Here is a 14,543-nt window from a genome sequence, read left to right on the forward strand (position 1 = left end):
TCTAAAGGGCCCAGGCTTAAGAGACACCATGCTATTGAGATAATAATTATCTCAAAAGGAAATATACCAGTATGTGTAGTCACCCACCATAGAGTTACAGGAAATGGAGAATTTTCTGTAGGGAGTGATTCTCTCACAAACAGGCATTGCCCAGCCTAACATTGACCAGTTTTTCAATGAGAAGTAGGACTTAAATAAGTCACACCCCAAAGGTTCTCAATAAACGTTTGTTTCTTCTGGGCAGAAATAATGTAAGGTTTGCTATTTGAGAAATAGCTTGTGTGTGTTGGGGGTGGGGGTAGGAGGGATCTAATATGCAGACTGTTAGCATAGTCCCTGACCAGGGCCTGGCACCCAGTGTTTGTCAGTAGTTAACCCACACAACCACACTGCTCGAGGACAAAGGATTGACAGTGTGATGCGTGGGCCAGGGGGCTGCTGAACTGAACTGCTAAAGTACATTTTTTAAATGTGTATTTAAATTTGCTTTAGGGAGACCTCAATGTTCTACAAAGATGAATAATAAAATAATTTCATTTTATTGCTTTGTCAAGTTTAGAACTGCACATAGAGAATTTTAGTATTAGCAGTTAGAGTGAATCTGAAATTTAATTTCAAAAATGAAAAACAAAATTATTTGGGGAGATGAAAGTCTTTGTTGTGACACACACATAGAATGTTCTACCAGTACCTCAGTCATGGGGCACTTGGACAGAGCCCTAGAGGTCTTGTGGTCTGATGTTCTTGCTTTGCTGGTGAAGAAACTGGGATCAGGGGAGCAAAGAGCTTTGCCCAAGGTTAGTGTAGGTCAGAAGCAGAGCCTGCATCCATGTCTTCAGTGCTGAGTCTGTGGAGTGCCTCGGCTGCCCGCTCGTTACTCTGAGGGTAAGCCACACTCTAGCCACAGATTGGGGTGTAACATTCCTGAACAAGAAGGTCTTCTGCCCCAAAGCAGCACTGTTCAGTAGAACTTTCTGCAGTGATGGAATTGTTCTGTATCTGCCCTGTCCAATATGGCAGGCAGGAGCCACAGATATCTTTGAGCACTTGAAATGTGGCGAGTGCATCTGAGGCATTGTGTTTTGAATTTTAATTAATTCAAATTTAAATAGCCCCATGTGGCTACTGGCTACTGTATTGGCCAGCACAGCTCTAGAGACAGTAAGTTCTTTGAGTTCAGGGCCACAGCTTGTTCACCGTGGTCTCTGGAATAGCATTTTGTCATGATAGGGCCTCAATATATGTTTACTGAGTTGAGTTGGTTTATGTGTTTTGAACACAACCCTGCATACTACCCCAGAATCACATGAAAAGCTAGGAGAAATTCATAAAACATGAATTTTTGCTATGGTGCTAATGAGAATATAACTCTTGAAACAAAAAAGCTAATAAAAATAAATATGTTTTAGTAATATGACTTTCAGAGCAATCTGGCCCATTTTCTTTGAACTCCCCTTTCATGTCTTAAGGGGAAACCTATATGGGAATAAGCAGCTGATGTTTTCTGTGACATTGTTGACTCCTGTGATGACGTGGGCTCCATCCTGGCTGGTTTATCCGACAGCTGATTCATAGTCATGTTTCCTGATGTGCCCCCCTAGATTGATACCTTGATAATCTCTGGGGGAAAAAAACTTAAAAGATTCTCAAATCTTCATTTACCCTAAAACATCTGACCATTTGTCTTTCTTGCTACTTGGTGTAACACAGTGTTTAAAAGTCTAGCAGACCTGCTGCCATTTCCTAACTGTGTGGCTTCTGTTTCTCTGTCTATAAAACGGAGATATGCCCTATCTCACAGATTTGTTCTAAGGATCACATGAGATGGTATTTGTGAAGGGCTTACCAAGTGCCCCCCTGTAGGAATAAAAACAGATGCTTAGTGAAGGCTTACTACGTGGCCAAAACTGGTCCAAGGACTTCACTCATATTCACCCATTTCATTCTCATAATAACTTTATGAGGTCCAAGTTTACTTATGAGGTACAACTAGGCAAAGTAGACCTCCTCTGGAGAGAGCCTGTGTTTTTAACCACTGTGGTATACCAAATCGTCTCACAAATGAAGACCCAATAAATACAATTTTTATTACTGTTTTTGCAAAATATCTTGAAAGTCAACAGAGTCAAGTGACTTTTAAGCCCCAGTCAGGTTACCTTTTAGCCATAACAGCTGTTTATCAGGGGAGGAAGGGAGTTATTTTCTTTAAATAATATGTCTGGGAAAATATCCCATCCCGAGCTGATCTACAACACCTCATCTGGTTAGAACAATGCTATGGATAGAAGCCAAAGCCCATGTCCCAGCTGGGCAGTAGGGGAGGTGAGAGGGGGTGGGTCCTCACCTACTGAGGCTCATAGTGGCTTGTTAGTCATTAGGTGAAAGTCAGACAACTTTGCCCATAGGAAGGTCTTATAAAGCTAATCCTAAATGTTATCCTTTCCGCATCTTCCCAAGGTCAAGGCAGAGCAATTATAGAAGCTGCTTTGGACATGAATCAAAAGTTCCTGGGTCACCCTCTGAAGTAGGACTCATGAGGTAGCCTTGCATTCTCATGGGGAAGCCACCTGCCTTGCAGCAAGTGACCTCATTCCTTATTGGTACTTGCTTCGATCCCCGAAGTCAAAATCTTGGCGAATGGACATGTATATTAGTGCATGTGTATACATAAGTATGTTTGGAAGACAGAGATAAATACATTCTCAGCAGAGGTTTTTGATTTTGATACATTTGGTCTGGTCTGATTACCTTGTAAGTTAGAACATAGTAGATTCCATGAGGCTAAGGCCATAGGAGTCTATCTGTAAAAGCTGTCTGCTTCTACATTAAGAGTAACCATGCAATCATGAATGTTAGGGAAGAATGTAGGTAGACAAGAACTGGCGAGTGTAAGGGGCTCAACATAAACCTAGCACCACTAGTGGGAAAAGAATTCAAAGGGCATCTTCAATGAATAAAAAGACAGTATCTGAAGGCCTCAGGGGTAGATTCTGGGCAAATGTTGCAGCCAGAGCTTAGAATCTCAAAGAGAACCACTGTAATGCCCTGTGACAGCCAATGACAAATAAAGCAAGAAAAAGGCTTTCTGATTCTCTTTTAGTTTCCCAATGGCTGTGGCTGAGCCCAAGCGGCAGGACCACCACCATTTGAAGTCCACACAAGTCCTACAGCTCTTTGTTGGTTGTTTTGCTAGCACTCACCAGGAAGCAGAGTTCACTCTGGCGGAAGAGGTTTGAGTCCTCTCCAGTGCAGGCAGATGTGCTCAGGACCTCTGGAGAATGCAGTCATTTGTTTACACAGCTAAATCAAACACCTCCTTGGGAGGACAAGCTGCAGTAGCAGCAGGCTTCCTTCTTCCACTGTAACCTTTCTGTCTCTAATTCAAACACGTTTAGTAATAGATACATTAAATTATCTGCTAGGTGGGAAATGATGTCCAGTGGAGGCACAGAAAGAAAGAAAATCTTTCTTTTTGTTTAAGCTTGATAATGAAAGTGGGGAGCAACCCTGTGCTGATGTCCTGGCATATGTGGACATATTTTGACTAATATGGACATGCTAGGGGGAGAGGTCTTTGAGGGTAAGGGCCTCCTTAGAGATGTTGGCTGTATAATCCCGCACATCTGTAACTCCCAAGCTCAGGCTGAGAACAAAGCAGGCAATGAATGCTAGCGGAGGGCTCAAGTGGCCCTGCTTGTGTCAAGGTAGACACCTGGGGTTCCTTTTGAGAAATGCCAATGGATGTGGGCAAACATCCCAGAATGAATTTCCTGGCATATCTAAACAGTACCATTCAAGATTTATTTCCCACTACATGGAAAAAGTCACTGGATAAAATAGGCTTGGGCTGTCCGAGTTGGTTGGAATGGTGAGTTAGAGGCCAAAGGCACTGTAACAAATTTTATCTTGCACACTGGGCCCTGCAAACAGACATCTGAAACATTCACCCACAGAGAGTAAGGAAACACACAATGACTGGAAAACAAAGGGACAGGAAATGCACAGCTGTTAAAAAATGTCTGTTTCTAAAATAAACAAATTAAATACAATAATGAAACAAATAAAAAGGTCAAGTTGGAACACAAAGATTCATACTGGGCCACTAGGTAATGCCTGCATCTAATTGGGTCCGAAGGAAGAGATAATCATGTGGCTGACAACCACAGGGCACTTGAGCTCTCAAAGTTTCTTGTTGAATCATCCCAACGACTTGGGCACATGGGAGGGGGCTACTATATTCAAAACATCTGATAATCAACAGAGCTGGGCACTAACCAATCAGACCACATTCCAGCCACAAACACCTGGTTCAGTCACACCAGTGAAGGCCACCCGAACTGTGATTTGGGCTATCATCCTCAGTTTTCAGGCAGTGAAACAGCAATGTTGCCTCCAGTCACAGAGCCCATTAGTGCAAGAGATGGTGTCCTTTCACCCATAGGATAAAGTTTTGCAAGCCAGACTGGGCAGCTCCAGGCACTACTGCTTCTCCCCTGATGCTGCAGCAACACCTCTCCCCAGCCCATCCACTTCTCTTGAGCTTCACGCCTCTGTACTTTGCTATGCTCTTCCTCCCTCTTGAAATTGTCTTTCTTGCTTAGCTGGAAAATTCAACCTTTACAGCGCAGAGCAGCATTTATGAGTGTCTACTCTCTGTGACTACAGCTCTACTAAGGTAAGCTGGGAAGTCAAAAAGAAAAATAAGACAGTTTTGGCCCTTGAGGGGTTCAGGGTCATGAAGGTACTGAGGCATATAAACAAATCATGATCAATGGCTACAGGGAAGGGAATGGTACATAGAAGAAGGCCTGAAACATAGGACCTGAGTCCTGAAGCATGGGTATGGGTGTTGACCAGGCAGTCGAGTCGGGGAAGGATGGAAAGGCTCAGCAGTACCAGGTGGGAAGCCTGGGGCAGTCCCATAGAACATGGAGGAGTCATGAAGAGCTAGACTGGGAAGGCTTTCACCTTAACAGCAATGACGAATCACTGTGGAGCTGTGGGTGCTAAGTCATGGCAAGCCTGGGGTTTTAAAAAGATCTTGCTGGAAGCAATTGGGAGCTGAACAGCAAGAGACTGGAGGCCTGGCACCCAGCTGGGAGAGACAGCGCAGGCCTCTATAAATGGAAACCATATATGGGGAAGAAGGAGGAATTTCAGAGATAATTTGGTGGAAGAATTGACAGTGCTTAGAGGATTTATGATGTTTTGAATTTGAATTTTTGCAATCTGTTTCTACTCTATCATATTGAATTATGTTCTGCCAGTCCTCTGAGATACCACTATTATGGCATTATTTTAAGACATGCTTATCTCTCCCACAGGAGCTTCTAAGGAATCAGGAATTAATAGCAGTTATTCAAATGTAGATAGTTAAATCCATGCAAATGCATGAATGACTGAATGAATTCCCATCTTTTTGGTTTCTTACTCTAATCTAATTACTTTCAAGCAGAAAATATCCAATCATAATAGTGCCTATTATGCTGCATATTACAAAATAATGTCTGTCTTCATTGGATTTATTATAAAATTTTCCAGACAATACTTACTGAGCTCCCCTATTAATGTGGCCTGCATATGATAGCAGAAAGAGCTTTCTCATGAGAGCCAGAGAGCTCTGGATTAGCATTCCAGATTCCCCATTTAGCTGCTGTGGTACGTTAGACTGTCAACCTCTTTGAGTCTCTGTTTTTAATTCTATAAAATGACAATTATGCTTACTAGGCAGGTAATTGGGAGTATTGAATGAGATGACATGCAAAAGTGCCCAGCATGTGGCTGGCTCACAGCAGGTTCAATATCAGTCCACCCTATAAGCTCCACTAATTACTATTTGGACCTCCACCCATGACCCCAGCCTACCCCCTGCCCACATTTTCCTTCCTCTGGCTAATTCTATGTTTCTTAGAGACTAGGGGTATAAAATGAGGTCACTGCCTGTGAGTTCCTTAGGATCTAGTTGGTGGCCCTTGAAATAATATTGTTTGTGTGATGTAGACTTCTGTGCTCTTTCTAATGATCCCTTGATTTCTCCCTAGCCTTCCAATGCACATCCAGAGTCAATGAATTAATAGAAGAAAGCAATAGGACAGATAATTCACAAATATTTATATATCTGTCTCTAAAGTACATTCCATGATAAGCAGCTTTATCTTCTTAATCCTATTTTTTCTTAGGTTATCTTGAAAAATACGTTCCCTGAGTACATTCTGGTTGGGTGGTGGTGGCATGTGGCCAGGAACATGCAAAGTACAGAGAAAAAATAGTCTGAAACTCTGGCCTTTGAGAATTCATCAGCAAGATAATCACCATGTAGATAATAAAGAGTTATGCGCATGTATTGACTGTGTTGACAGAGGAAGAAAAAGCAGTTAATTTTAATACATGTTTTTTCAAGGCTTAGAGAAATATAGTGGTTACTGGTTAAAGTACAATTTTATGCCTTGATCAGAGGTATTTTTGTATTAAAATCTGGCTGAATTCAGCTTCCTCATGTGAAATTCAAGACCTGAAATTCAAATATATTATGAAATGAAAATATACTGTGAACTCTGAATAGTATTTCATCTGTGCCAGGCCTAACCTTTTGCTAAACAAAGAAATCCAAAGGGGAGGGGTGTGTATGTTTGTTTTAACTAAAGGGCAATAATAATAATAATTTATTAATTTTTCTAATTGTGCTTTTCTCTAGAAGCAAAATATATGTGAATAAAGACACATATAAAGTAGGACTATAAATGAATACACATACCAGTTTAAGATATTTGCCTGTATGAGGACCCAAGTGTCCTGTGTCCTCAGATTTGGAGAAGAAGGTGATAGGAAGGCCTATGGAGACGAATGTTTCCTCATGCTTGATGTGAGGCTCCCCAGATGTCACCATCATCTCTTGTTCTATTCCACTGCCTGCCTTCTAACTGGGCTGTCTGACTTCCATTTTTTTTCTCTGCTAAGGGCAGGGAATCAGAGGAAAGAGAGAATGTATTTATGGGGTGAATGAGATTGCAGAAGCCCTTATTGTGGAGGGGGTCTGAGACACCAGACCTTGGTCCACAGAAATGCCAGAATGGTACTTAGGCTGCCCTCCTGGGAGGGGCCTGTACTCTCTGCTCAGAGCCCTGACAGGCCTTCAGCAGCCCAGTGAAGCAACATCCTTGCTTTCCTGCCCTTCAGGGCCGGAAAGGAAAGCATCAGCAAAGGGTTTTCATGGCCTATGTGCTACTAAGCCATCCTCAGGGTGGGGATGTGGATGGTTTTCAAGTCTCCTCCAGACTTCCCAAAACAGGAGAACAGAAGCAGAAAAATCTAGGACAAATTGCAGTGATGTGTTTCTTCCTCACACATTTCCTCCCTGCTGTCTTCTCCTTTCTGTTCATTACTCCCTTGCTTTCCTCCTCCCCCACCCCAAGGGCAGGAAGATCAGAAACCACATCATCATAGCTTCTGGGTGTCTGCCCACATCATATCCCTCTGCTCAGAGGCCCTCATGAAGTCCTGGGAAGCAGGTGGGATGTGATTTGCCACTTTGTAATTCCTAGAGGAGCACCAGCTTGGAGGCTGGGCCTAACTTACAGGAGGCACCAACATCATTTCCTCTCCTAAGCAGTGTTTTTGCTTGTATTTTGTTAAAAAGCTAATATTTATTAAGTGCTTATGATATGTCACTGCTTTGCATGAATTAGCTCATTTAATTCTCATAACAAGTCTATTAGGGATATTAATAGGGATACTATTGATATCCCTATTTTATAGATTTGGAAATTGAGGCACATATAATAGGAATTTGAACCCAGGCAGTGTGGGTCCAGAGACTGAATTCTTAACCATTTAAGCAATTAATATATTTTAAGTATCTGTTGGGTGAATGGGGCTGCATTAGGCAGGAGCTGCATGGAAAATATAATCCTTCAAGAAAACAAGACATTTATTTCATGATAGCAATGTCAAATAGATAAGGAGTATTCTTTATAGTACTTCACGAAAACATTGTGAGAACCACTGAACTCCATGCTGCACAAATAAAGCAATAGAGCCTCTCTCCTCCATCCACTCCGCCCCCAACAGGTCCTGCTTATAACAGCAGTGGGTGGATGGTGGTGGGCCTGGCTGGGAATAAGGGCTTAGCAGACAGAGGCACCATGAGAGGAGGGAGATGTCAACTGAGTAACTGTACAAGGGACTCCAAGGGTCCACAAATCTAATAGATCTGCAAACATGCAGATAACCAGCCCTCTTCCCTGGAAATTCCAAGCCAGTCAATCTGGGCTGATGCTCAATAATGTGTTTTGTAAATAGACATATAGACCAATGAAACAGAACAGGATCCTCAAAAATAACACCATACATTTACAATAATCTGATCTTGGACAAACCTAACAAAAACAAGCAATGGAGAAAGGATTCCCTATTTAATAAATGGTATTGGGAAAACTGGCTAGCCATATGTAGAAAACTGAAACTGGACCCCGTCCTTAAATCTTATACAAAAATTAACTCAAGATGGATTAAAGACTTAAATGTAAAACCCAAAATCATGAAAACCCTAGAAGAAAACCTAGGCAATACCATTCAGGACACAGGCATGGGCAAAGACTTCATGACTAAAACACCAAAATCAAATTGCAACAAAAGCCAAAATTGACAAATGGGATCTAATTAAACTAAAAAGCATTTGCACAGCAAAAGAAACTATTATCAGAGTGAACAGGCAACCTACAGAATGGGAGAAAATTTTTGTAATCTACCCATCTGAAAAAGGTCTAATATCTAGAATCTACAAGGAACTTAAACAAATTTACAAAAAAAAAAAAACCCTATCAAAAAGTGGGCAAAGGATATGATCAGACACTTCTCAAAAGAAGACATTTATGTGACCAGCAAACATATGAAAAAAGTTCAATATCACTGATCATTAGAGAAACGCAAATCAAAACCACATTGAGATACCAACTCATGCCAGTCAGAATGGCTATTATTAAAAAGTCAAGAAACAATAGATCCTGGTGAGGCTGTAGAGAATTAAGAACACTTTTATACTGTTGGTGGGAGTGTAAATTAGTGCAACCATTGTGGAAGACAGTGTGGTAATTCCTCAAGGATCTAGAACCAGAAATACCATTTGATCCAGCAATCCCATTACTAGGTATCTACCCAAGGGAATATAAATCATTCTACTATAGATATATGCACGTGTATGTTTATAATAGCAAAGACATGGAACCAACCCAAATGCCTATCAACGATAGACTGGATAAAGAAAATGTGGTACATATACACCATAGAATACTATGCAGCTATAAAAAAATGAGATCATGTCCTTTGCAGGGACATGGATAAAACTGGAAGCCATTATTCTCAGCAAACTAACACATGAACAGAAAACCAAACACCACATGTTCTCACTTATAAGTGGGAGCTGAACAAGAGCACATGCACACACAGAGGGGAACAACACACACCAAAGCCAGTCAGGGGGTAGGGGGTGGGGGGAGGAAGAGCATTAGGACAAATAGCTAATGTATACAGGGCTTAAAACCTAGATGATGGGTTGATAGGTACAGCAAACCACCATGGCACACATATACCTATGTAATAAACCTACACATTCTGCACCTGTATCCCAGAACTTAAAGTAAAATAAATTTAAAAAATTTTAAAAAAGAACCTATTTTGCAAAAAGCATTCAAGGTCATTCTTGTCTTCAGACAAGTTGGGGATCGCTTAGTAGTTGCCTGCAGTTCGGTGCTGCTGCCATGATTGGCACCTTCTGAAAGGCCACTGGGGAGCCTGTGCTGCCACTTGCAGAGTTTGGAGAGGGAGGATCACATACTCTGGAAAAGTTGTGGTGGCACCAGGGCAACAGAAAATCCTCAAGAGCACCAGGTGACAGATAGGGCAAGACTTTTCCTCATTAGTTCGTTATCCTCAGGACTCAAAAGTCTGAGACAAGAGGAGTTGCTCCCAAGGGCTGTTGAGTTAATTCCCTCTCCTATTGCTCAAAGTAGCCTCTACCTTCCAATGGTTCTAGATGACAGAGAGCCAGACCTGGCCCATGGGCAAGAGTGACCAGCCCTTAGATGGAGATATTTCCCGGGAATGTGAGGTCGACAATTTGAAAATGACTAAGATATGCTCTCTGATTCTAAGTAACTCCAGTTTAGCTGCTCAGCCAGAGATGGATGTGTCAACAGCCAACTCTAAATATCTGGGAGAGGAGTCCGAGAGAGGTGTGAAGACAGGGCCAGGAAGCACAAAGGAGTGAATGACTAAACCTATGTCAAAGCAGAAGTAACATTTGAAAGCTGAGTCCTGAGTCTCAAAGAATGAATGAGTAGAAGCTCAAAGAAGAATCGTTTCAGGCGTTGGCAGACGTACACTTTTCTACCTTGCATTTCTTCTTTTGGAGAAACATATTCCTCCACTTCACAGTAATCCTGCTCATAGTAATGGCCCCATGGTGGGCAGATGACCCAGGCCTCCCAATCAGAGTACACAGGGTTGGGTACAGGAGCCAGGCTGACAGGGAAACTCTCTGGGAGCATTGCTTCTGCTATGGGAAAGGGATTTTTGGTGTACAGATGACTGCCGAGGGCTGTGAGCAGTTAGGGCCAGGGATGAAGCTGAGCAGAGTGGAAAAGTGAAGTGGAAGGATACAGGGGTCTCTCGCTGGCCTCCAACTATTGGATCCCCCTGAACTTCATTATTTATGTCCACCAATAAATGCTTTCTTTTTGTTTAAGCAAAAAGCTTGTGACCAAAGAGCTTTAATAAATAGGCAATGAAAACAGCATTTGCAAAGGGTAGAATCCTGAGAAGTCATGGACTAGGAATTCCTGTGGCCATGAAAGGGCCAGGATAGCAGAGTTGAGGGTGTGCAGTGAGCAGGGGCTGGAAAGGTGGGATACAACAGATTTGGAAGGGACCTGTGTTATATTGGGGTTGAGTCATTAAGATTTTAAACAGGAAAACAATGTAAGCAGGTGTGTGGAACGCAACTGCGAGGGTAGAGAAATGCCTGGGCTAACAGAAGCTGGACCCTGAAGTCCAGGGAGGAAGCCCTTGGAACGTACTGGTGCAGAGATGAGAAGGCCTCTAGTCCTCAGAGAGCCTGGAATACAAGAGGCAGAGTTGAGAGATATTTAGGAGGGAGAGGAGACAAAGCTTGGTAAGAGAAATCAAAAGGGCAGGCTCTGAACTCAGGCGCCTCCAGAGCTGGATCCTTTTCACTACTCCTAATGGTCATGCATGAGATATTATTTAACCTCTTTAAGCCCTGGCTTCTCATCCGCAAATTGGCAGTGATAATGGTGCAAGCTCCATGGAGCTGTGAGAATTAAATGAAGCAAATGTGTGTAAAAGTACTTAGCATAGAGTTTGGCATAAAGTACCATTCAGTAAGTGACAGCTACTGGGTGGAGGGTGAAGGAAAATTAGGGATGACCCTAAAATTCCTAGCTTGAGAATCTGGGCAAACACTGATGATGTTAATCAGGATGGGAAATGCAGGAGAAGGATATGTTTGATGGGCAAGGAGAACATGTTTCCTGGTGGGGAGAACATGCTGAGGCTGATGTGCTTGTAGAACTTGGGGGCAGGAGTGTCTGGCAAGCAGTAGGACCGTGAGGTTGAGGGGACACTGGCCATAGATGTCTGCAATGACAGACAGGAGAGGGTTGAGGACAGACACAGATGCTTAAAGGGAGCTATAGGAGGAGGAGTCCAGCATTAGGAGGTAGGAGATGTGAAGAGGAAACCGTTTTAAGCATAGATAAGCCGTTAGAGAATGACAACTGCATAGGGGATGTAGGAACTCTTGTTTCTTTGGTGGGAAAAATGAAAGCTTAAATTCAAAACCACTTGACTTGCTAAGAGATCTCTGGCCCCACTCATGGGGCTATCTTCAAAGGGCCCACTGTGGGGCTTGCAGCCCCTTACCTCCAGGTATTGATTGACCAGGCGGAGGGTGTGATCAGTGACATTAAATATGTCCCTCCAGTCGAAGTTGGCCATGTCATCAGCCTGGCTTTCTCGAGGGCCCTTGTAGAGGAAGTTTAGGATGGCTTCAACAGTAATACCTTCTTCACCAAGCTGCCTATTCAAAAAGTCTTTTACCGTTGGGTTCCCCAGGGTATCCTTGGAAAGAAGAAATACAGTCACAGGTTAGAAATTCCACAGGATCTTTGGTCTTGTTCTTCAGCCATTTCTAATTTTTAGTGATTGAGGATAGAGACTCTAAGGGTCCCTAAAGAGCTAGTGAGTTTGTTCCACTCTGAGGCATACCTATCTATATCCCATTTCCTCTAGCCCATGGGCCTCTAGAATAGAGGGAAGATGTGTCTGGGGCAAAGGAGGGGCCAGAGGGGGGCATGGAAAATGGTATAAAGCTTTCTTTGGTTTATGAATATTTTTGTTTTGAGTGTCCCTGGTATATAGAACTCTTGTCTTGGTTTTGCAAAGCTGAAAATGAGACCAGACAAGCATACTCAACCATGTTTGGCATTACAGAGCTGGCCCCTTGGGGAGATGTCTCTTTGAATCTGAGGCCCTTGTGTGAAATCATAAAAGCAGGAAACTCCGGAAGCCACTGGTTTTGTGGCAGCTTTTAGACTTCCCCAGAATTCAAGAAATATATTTCTCATCCAAAGTCAGTGACCCCACTTGGTGACTGCTTCTGGAATGAGGGCCTTTGGGGCCTGCTTGCTGTATTTTGATCTAACTCCAGTAGCGATTAACTCTTTCCTGGGAAAAGGAAATAAATAGAACTTTCCTGCCCCCACACCTTCCTCCTCTCCTCCCCACCCCTCCCCATCTTCTAACCCCACCCTTACTCTGATCATGTTCATCTGCGTGCTGTTGTCAAAGAAGTACCAGATCTGGGGCCCTACTTCTTCCCAGGCTTTAACCAGCTTCCTAACACGCTCCAGTTCTTCAAAAGTTGAGTTGGCCTAAACCAGACAGAGATTGAGACAAGAGACACAAACAGAGAGAAAAAAGTGAGAGAGGACTTTTAGTTGTGTCTTTTCTGCCCCTGTCCCTTAGTATTAGGGAAAGGCTTTCCAAGGAAGTGTTTTTATTTTCTCAGTCTGTTGCTGTTTCCCAGAACAATTCACAATCTCCCAACCTCCTGGGCCGACATAATCTAATTTCTTAGTATCTCAGAAGTCCATGTAATATTGATGATATAATTTTCTCGGAACCTCCCTCATTAAAGCTAGATTTGGACCCCCTGGGAGCAAAAGCTCTTCCTCCCTTCCTCCCTGTCTTTATCTGTTCTGGGTAGCCAGGATTCAGAGGACTGTGAACCCTTCCGTTAGGGATATAATTCAAGCAGTGGGAAAGAAAACCTCATTGTAGGCTGCAGTAGAGAGGGGAGGGCCCAGGCAGGGGCACTGAAGCAAAGCATTCCAGTGATGACTGTGGATGGGGGAGGAAACCCAAGAGTACACTTAGCAAAAAACAAACATGAGACGCGCTACCAGGAAGGCACCCCCACCCCCTACACACACACACACACACACACACACACACACACACACGCACTCTCTCTCTCTCTCTCTCTCTCTCTCTGTCACTCACTTCTGGGAGGTCCAAAGTACATAGGGGAAGCCCAGCTGGGATCTTACATTCTTCAGTATCCTTCGTGCTGCGGGGGAATCAGGAGCGTACAGAATTTTTCCCATCAGCAAAGGCTTTGCTGCCCTCCAGGCAATTTTGGTTAAAGGATTTGACTCCAGGCTCTGGATCAATGCATTACAAAAGGATGCTGCCAGGAGAAAAGGGACAGATTTTACAGAAACTCCCCATTGCTCCTAACTCAACATAGTCATTAGTGTATCCACATCACATGTCTCATTCAACTGCATGCTGGAGGATTTGACAAATAACCTAAATTAATAGGCTGTACCCCACCAATAACAAGCTCATCATTAGTAGCAAAATGCCACAGTGCCTCTCAATAATGGCCTCATCAGAGAAACAAAGGATGGGGCTTGCCCTATGGTTTATTCTGCTTTATAAGAAGGAGGCTGAGAAGCCTGCCTCTGATTATTGCTAGGAACTGAGGCCATTCTCAGATGAAAGGGACTGAGAGGCCAAACAAGGCCCCTGCCCCTTGGAATCTCAGCTTGAGCCTCAGTAATTTCCCTTCAATTAGCTGCTTAGCTGCTTTGTTGTGTGTAGCTATCTTAGGGTCCAACTACTTTTGTCATGTCCCTTACTGCCTCTTTTTAATTTTTAACTAGAGGGACACCCAGTTACATTTCTTCCCCACCCCACCCTCCTTTACTCCATAGAAGACAAAAAAAAAAAAAAAAAGTGAAAGGTAGAGAAGATGACTTGCCAGGAATTTGGCATTTGGAGTGTAATTCAGTACTACACACACAGATTTTCACTGCATTGTGTTTGTAAACGCATCCCACAGTCGTGTTTACTTGCCAGGGCCCTCCTGACCTGAGCTTTGCCTGTAACTCTGGGTTGCTTCCTTGTGGATCATTCTCTTCCTCTTGAACTTAACCCTAGTTCAATTACATCAGTGGGAAATG

General features: G+C 43.1%; 1 protein-coding gene across 2 annotated transcripts in view; it reads right to left on the reverse strand.

Moving 5' to 3' along the window:
* ABCA4 (ATP binding cassette subfamily A member 4) overlaps window positions 1–14,543 on the reverse strand; it is a 111,552-nt gene that overhangs the window by 56,651 nt on the left and 40,358 nt on the right. For both annotated transcript variants that reach the window (XM_032247915.1, XM_032247914.1), the window contains exons 9-11: window positions 13,626–13,765; window positions 12,831–12,947; window positions 11,938–12,135 (exon numbers count right to left, since the gene is read on the reverse strand). In XM_032247915.1, the coding sequence (XP_032103806.1) occupies window positions 11,938–12,135; window positions 12,831–12,947; window positions 13,626–13,765 (455 nt within the window). The remainder of the gene's footprint in view (window positions 1–11,937; window positions 12,136–12,830; window positions 12,948–13,625; window positions 13,766–14,543) is intronic.

This window comes from Sapajus apella, unplaced genomic scaffold (genome assembly GCF_009761245.1).
Source record: "Sapajus apella isolate SASKATOON/1434 unplaced genomic scaffold, GSC_monkey_1.0 scaffold64, whole genome shotgun sequence".
NCBI classification, from domain to species: Eukaryota; Metazoa; Chordata; class Mammalia; order Primates; family Cebidae; genus Sapajus; species Sapajus apella.